Source organism: Ixodes scapularis, unplaced genomic scaffold (genome assembly GCF_016920785.2).
Source record: "Ixodes scapularis isolate PalLabHiFi unplaced genomic scaffold, ASM1692078v2 PGA_scaffold1__304_contigs__length_218370807, whole genome shotgun sequence".
NCBI lineage: Eukaryota > Metazoa > Arthropoda > Arachnida > Ixodida > Ixodidae > Ixodes > Ixodes scapularis.
Window position 1 is genome coordinate 34,003,385 of NW_024609846.1, and position 7,326 is coordinate 34,010,710.

A 7,326-nucleotide genomic window follows, 5' to 3' on the forward strand; every position below is an offset into this window, starting at 1 on the left:
TTATGTGCCCTCAAGTGAAAAAATTAAAAAGTTAATTAAAACATTTTAGTTAATTATCTAACTAGTTACCTAATTTCACCTTTTGTCTAGAGGCCGCCATGACCACTAACACTTCCCCAGGGCTCAAATTACTTTATCTCACGTTCCCTTTTTTTTGAAAATCTGGTGCAGCTAAAAAAAAAAACACCCTGTATATGTGAAGTTAAATAATGTAACACTGAATAGTGAGCCTTCGTTTTTATCATGCGGACCATTTTTACACTTTTATAAAATGCACAAGCATTATTATGCTGACAAAGAACAGGAAGCACGGATTCTGCCCAACACAAACCATACACAATTTATTTTTATTATTTACTAGAGAAACTGTAATACCGTCAGGGCAATCAAGTTTGGTGTGACACGTCGCGCCACCTGGTCCAAAATATTTCCAACACTGAGAAGGCTCTTTCGGCAGCTGTGCCTGATCGTGTGGGTCGAGACTCGCTTCCTCGGCGTTAATTTAAAAGTTGTCTGGTTTCCCTGGCTTTCGATACGCCTTCAGTTGTCGCGTGCGATCCCGGATGCCTCCGCAGAAGACCAAGCGTCGAAGGGCATCGAGCGTTCGGTATTGTTGCGTGAAGGGCTGTCACAACCGAGAAGGCCTAGCTGGTGTCAAGCTCCACAGGTTCCCGTCGCGGCCCTGGGAACAAGCACGCCGCCAGCGATGGATAAATGCCGTAAGGCGTGTAAAGTAAGTACTCCGTGTTAATCGCAGAGCTCGAGACGCATTGCTAGGTGTGCTTTTTGATTTGATATTTCAATGAGGACGGTCGAAGCGCGGCGTTTTTATCATTTATGTTCGATGCGACGAACTTCCTAGAGCCAGGTTCATGCTGTTGACATGCCGTCTTCTCGGCGGACTATTTTTGTTTGAACTGCGTTTTGAGGACAGTTGTGCCAATGTTTCGCGGAGCATTTCCTGGAACTGCGTTTCGTGAAAATTTTGCGGAGATCAGCTCACTTGGTGAACTGCTTCGCGAGGCCAGAACCTGTTTCAATTCCAGTAATGTGATCAGAGAACCACACATTCTCTAATGTTCGCGAACCGTTGCGGGCCCGTGTCAGTGAAATCTTCGTTCGAGCAGCTTTCAGCCAGGTATTTTACGCGTCCTTCTTGCGTGTACTGAACCCAAGTGCTTTTTAAAATATAGTTTAGTAGAGATTCCAACCTTACCGATTGAATTCCCAATTTGACTCGGGTGTTATATTAAATAGGGACGGGGAAACTAGAAAACCACACAAAGCACCAGTTTAAATGAGCATAGTCTGCATACCTTGCTGCCTCCTAGATATCAGTTGGGTTTGAAGCTAATTCTTGCATTCATTACTTCAGCGATGACGGTTCAAACTGGAGTCCGAACGAGAGCTCCAGGATATGCTCAACTCATTTCCTGAACAACGAACTCAGCAATATCGAGAACCACCCTGGTTACTACCCAACGCTGTTCCCAGAAGTGTACCGGAAGAAGTTTGTAGATCCTGAGGCTCAACTTGGAAGGTTCAGCAGGTAAATATTGACTTTATTCACCTTTGGTTTGTTGCTCGCTATGTGTGTGGTGGTATGTGTGCACTGGCTTGTGTGTCCGCCGGCATCTTTATGGGTGCTCGCTGGCTGTAGTGATATTAAATTCTACTTCCTTATCTAAGCTAAGCAGATCGTGCGACTGTGCGCCCTGTAAAAAAAAGAAAAAAAAAAGCACGGGGGATTGTTTGAGAGAGATTCTGCCTGAGAGATTGTCGTGTGTCTGATTCTCTCGTATGCCCAGCGACAAAACTTGCTCAACAACTGTTAATACTGTTGGAAGCTATATTTACGAGGGTTGTTTGAGAGGTAATAATGTTACCTGCGAAGGAGTTGCCCGAGGTCGATGGCACTTAAGAAATCTTCTTAGTTCTCCTTGAGCGTTATGCACTTACCGGTCATATTCCAATGTATCCAATTCATAGAGAAAAAATTGCTATTTGTCTTGGTCCTCACACTACTCACATAAAGAGTGCGATGGTATGGTCACTGTGAAAAGGCTGCTGTTTTAGTGCAGAAAACAGATGAAGGTTCTACGGTGCCAAATCTGGTGAGTATGGTGGGCAAAACAACAGTCAATGTCACATTCATGAATTCACTGCACAGAGGTGCGGGTGTTGTCTTACTTCCACGACATTCAAAAACAGAAACGACGGCAATATGTCGTCGTCTCGGTTTTTTCATCCTTCAGCAGATGACACAGAATGGGACGGCAGCACGTCGTGTCTGTTTCTCGAGTCGCAGGTCCTTCGGCAGATGAGGGAGAGTAGACATGGAGTGCGACGGCAGCACATTGTCGTTTCTCTTTCTCGACTCGCAGGTCCTTCAGCAGATGAGGGAGTGTAGACACTGATTGCGATGGCAGCACATTGTCGTTCCAATTTCTTGAGTTGCAGGTCCTTCAGCAGACGACATAGAGTAGACACAGAACGGGACGGTAGCACATTGTCGTGGCTGTTTCTCGAGTCGCAGGTCCATCAGCAGACGAAGGAAAGTAGATACAGAACAGGACGGCAGCACATTGTCGTTCCTATTTCTCGAGTTGCAGGTCCATCAGCAGACGACAGAGAGTAGACACAGAACGGGGCGGCAGCACATTGTCATTCCTATGTCTTGAGTCGCAGGCCCTTCAGCAGACGACAGAGTAGACACAGAACGGGACGGCAGCACGTCGTCGTGGCTGTTTCTTGAGTCGCAGGTCCTGCGGCAGACGAGGGAGAGTAGACACGGAGTGCGACGGCAGCACATTGTTGTTCCTATTTCTTGAGTTGCAGGTCCTTCAGCTGACGAAAGAAAGTAGATACAGAACGGGACGGCAGCACATTGTTGTTCCTATTTCTTGAGTCGCAGGCCTTCAGCAGACGACAGAGTAGACGCAGAACGGGACGGCACCACGTCGTCGTGGCTGTTTCTCGAGCCGCAGGTCCTGCGGCAGACGAGGGAGAGTAGACACGGAGTGCGACAGCAAACACATTGTTGTTCCTATTTCTTAAGTCGCAGGTCCTTCAGCTGACGAAAGAAAGTAGATACAGAACGAGACGGCAGCACATTGTCATTCCTATTTCTCGTTGCTGCTTGGAGGGGCACGAAGTTTGACAGAGTGATATGAAGCATTGTCCATTACTATGAGTGACATGAAGCATTGTCCATTACTATCACAGTCCTGGCCTTGATGTTTGGCAACAACTTCTCTGCAAACCACTTCTCAAATCGCTCTAGTGACACACCAAAGATGACAATGTCGCACTCAGTGTGTACCTTGTGTGGCTCGGGCACATGCAATGAAATGGAACCTTTTCGCCCCAACTGGGAGTTCATGACATTCATTTCGTCCTCTTATGACATTGAACATATGACATGACACCTGCGATTCTCGATATTCTGATAGGAAGTGTATAGTGCAAGATTAGCAGATATGTATTTGATTGTGCATACTTGTTTGCAGGTGGCAGGAGCGATCAGCATGTTCAGGTGCCTCAGCTGCAGGTTCTTCAGGACTACCATCTACAGGTGGTACCAGCCCAGTGCCTTCTGAGCATGATTCAGATTCCAGTGGAGGCCCACAACGGGGGTTGGAGCTGCTGTGTGAAGCTGTAGAACTTCGAGAGAAGTGTTCAGTGGTGAGTTGGTAGTTATTATGTCTTTTCCCACCCATCTTTTGATTGCAGCAAGGTGCATCAGAAGCTGAAAAGCAGAGACTCAAGCCAAAAAACTAGCCGTTTGATTTCTGTTACAGTTAAAGCAGTACTATGAAATTGATTACATTTTGGTACCGTATTTACTTGAGTCTAAGCCGGCATTGATTTTATGCCCATCCCAAAAGGTAGAAAAATAATAAAAATATATCCTCGATTGTAAGCCAATCAAAAAGTAAAGAACACCGTGCATTTTTAAAAAAAAACTGGCTCGTGCTTTCAACACTTATTTCGCTTTTGCTTGAATGATTTTTGTGATCATAGGAAGTGTCACTGTTTTCTGCGTCGTCGAATGGATCACTCGAAATAAAATTGGCCAATATTAACGAAGTAAATAAGTTTACTGTGGTTTGAGTGAGGTATTTGACACTAACCGGAATACATAAATCAGGAGAATGCTAAACTGGTGACGCGAGCTAAGATAACCAGCTCTCCACAAAGCCGTACAGGAATCAATCTCTTAGTTTTGCAATAACCGTACCAAAAACCAAACCAGTTGTTTTTGTTGAATCTTTGCTGGGAAGTGATAATTTGAAAATGAAAATCTGGAAAGTATCAGAAAACCAGTTGACATGTCATTCACTATAGATATGCATATCAAAAGCCGAGCTAGTCGGATAATGAAAAAATTTGTGCTGACTGACCTGTACAGTTGCCAGTTGGGGTCAGGAAATCTGCAATGCTAGTTACAGCTACACATTGTCAATCACGGAAAGGCTAATTCTTTGGCTGATAGAAATGAGACTGGGGATTGTGAGGCACGCTGCAGTGCATCCAGTGCCTTAATTAACTCCCTTAGAGCCGCGGTCTTTCAGCACTCCAACAAATTCATGTTTCATGGCTGGCCTCGCTGCATGTTCAAGATGGGAAATGCTTTTTCAGGAGATCCAGACCGATGAACTCGGTACTTGCAGTCGAGGCTTCACAGTCTTCACGTGCTCCCTCGAAGGCGGCGCTGGTTGCACACAGATCACACATCGCGAGGTCTGCGACTTTGGGACACAGCACCAGCCAGAGTTGTCTTCAAAGTATTCAGGTCCAAGCGAGAGGACCAGTTTCTTCGGAGGTTACGAGAGCATCCGACATTCGGAGGATGCATTACAAGGCATTTGCAATGTAAGCATGAGTGTATTTGCTTTGTTTTTGAGCATGTTGCCCCTTGTCACCGAGCGGAGCTGTGATGTAACGCTGGGGAACCGGCTGCTCCTCTTTCTCATGAAAATGAAGCTTGGGTTGAGCTACACTGCTCTTGGTGTGATTTTTAGTGTCGATAGAACTACAGCATCGCGCCACTTCCGAGCTGTGCTGACAACGTTGACTGCTGCGACAGCGAGGTGGATTTTCCGGCCTCCCTCTAGCATTATTCGAGCTACGTTGCCAGAGTGTTTTAAAGTCAACTACCTTGAATGCAAAATGATCATTGATTGCACCGAAGTAAGAACAGAGGAGCCAAGTAGTGTTGGCCAGCAGCGCGTGCTGTACTCGAGCTACAAGAGTGGCTACACTCTTAAGTTTCTGGTCGCTGTAACCCCTAATGGGGCTATTTGTTTCCGTTCGAAGGCATACGGAGGCCGATGCTCCGACATCCATGTTACGGTGGACTCTGGGTTCTTAAACATTGTGCAGCCGGGAGACGTAATTCTGGCTGACAAAGGTTTTCCGGGCATCAGGGCAGGTCTGGCAGACACCGATGCGGTGCTCGTGATGCCGCCTTTTTTATCGGGGAATGGACAGTTTAGTGAGCAAGAAGTGCGCGACACTTATGACATTGCCCAGGTCCGAGTTCACGTGGAGCGTATGATACAGCGAATTAAGATATACAATATCCTCAGGACAACGGTGCCCATTACTCTGATCCCCCTGATGGATGATGTTTTCCACATGTGCTGTGTGCTGGCAAATTTGCAACCTGCCATCATCAAGCCACAGGAATAAGCGGCAGTATGTGTAGGCCCATTCAGACGAATGGCAAGGCTTGGTATGTGGCTCCAATTTCTCGTATGGGGGTCGACTCTTCCTGGGTACCAGCGTAGGCTCCAACGAGCTTGAGTATCACTTAGAACGGTAAACCGCAACCCAGGGCCTACAATGGAAATGGCACCACCCCCCCCCCCCCCCTGGTTGCCGCCATCTTACCCAATTGCCACATTAGTGATCACGTGAAACTAAGATGGCTGCGCCCAGAGGTGGGCCAGGTCAAATTGGCCAGATCACGGTAAGCAGAGGGGACCTCTGAGGCTGCGTTCGAATCTTACTTGAATGGATCCGCATTATTCCGGTGGGTCATGTCACGTGACAAGACTGATAGAGCAACTGGACGCGGGTAGGTTTTCGAACGCCAAGGTACAGAACATTTACCCTAGAGCGAGATCAAGTAAATTTTGGACTGCGGCCCTGCTTATTGTAATCTGGCCAATCTGATCTGGTGCACCTATGGGCGCAGTCATCTTAAAGTCACGTGATCACTAATGTGGCAAACGGTCAGGATGGCGGCAACCGGGGGGGGGGGGGGGGGGGTGCCATTTTTGGCCTATGGTTTACCGCTGTCAGTTTACTCAAGCTCGTTGGTAGGCTCTTTATTCGCAGACGAGCTCTCTGCCAGGACTGTTTTGAAGGGGCCCTGCAAGGACTTTTTTACTGGTTTTAGTTTGCACCGAACCTGATCGCACTGGACGTAGTAACTTAGTGAAACTTTTATCGCTTTATTTTAGAAGTTATAGGCAAATTAGAATTACAAAAACAAGCAAAAAATAACCTCCCTCGTGACGTCCTTGGTTGCTTGAGCGGCCGTGAACTAGAGGAGGGGTAGTGGGCTTATCGCGAGCGCTCACGACTGCTGCACTTTGTGTCACCGGCGCGAGGGGGCGCCACTAAATCATGTTCTGGATAGGCTGTATGCAGCGGGCAACCAGAGCGGCTCTCCTTGCATTTGCTGCGCGATTAAACACTATTTCGGCATGACACTTCATTGGCCACAAACAACGGCAAACACAGGGTAAAGATCAGTTCAGAATGGGAGCCACTCCGCGCTGGCATACCGCGAAACGACCAAACCGCAAAACACAGCTGCTCGCCGAAGGCCTTTGGAACGCTCAGAGCCGGTAGGATTCTCCAGTCTGTAAACGACTGCAGCGCCGCCGCGTACATCCGGGACCTTTCCGTGTCGGCGCCCGATCCCACTATGTCGACGGGTCATTTCTTGTTTCCGTACTTTATGAACTGCATTTGTTTCTTTCGTGCTCTAAAATACTGAACAAAAACTACTTTTATAAATAATTGAAATGGTTCGCGCCACTTATATTTTGTATTTCGACTAAAAAGAAGCTTTTAGCGGCTCTGACCAGTAGTAAGCCCAGGACCTAAGACGTCGCATGTCGCGCGCTTTCGGTACCGCGGGAGGTTTCTGCGTCGTCCGGTTAAAATATGATGCACTGATATTTAGTTACTCTCTCCGTGCCCGCTGGCTTGCCCGAACCCCGAAAGACGTGGAAACTGCAAAAAAGGTAGACGCTGAAATATTATTGCAGGGCCCCTTTAAAGGGAAGTTATGGAGCTTCTTGAAAAAAA

General features: G+C 47.3%; 1 protein-coding gene across 1 annotated transcript; it reads left to right on the forward strand.

The window, feature by feature from the left end:
* The first annotated feature begins 384 nt into the window (after positions 1 to 384).
* LOC121836042 lies at positions 385 to 6,269 on the forward strand. The gene is made up of 4 exons (XM_042290679.1): positions 385 to 733; positions 1,376 to 1,549; positions 3,510 to 3,684; positions 4,642 to 6,269. The coding sequence occupies exons 1-4, from the start codon at positions 564 to 566 to the stop codon at positions 5,692 to 5,694; spliced, it is 1,572 nt and encodes a 523-aa protein (XP_042146613.1). The 5' UTR covers positions 385 to 563; the 3' UTR covers positions 5,695 to 6,269.
* Positions 6,270 to 7,326: the final 1,057 nt, after the last annotated feature.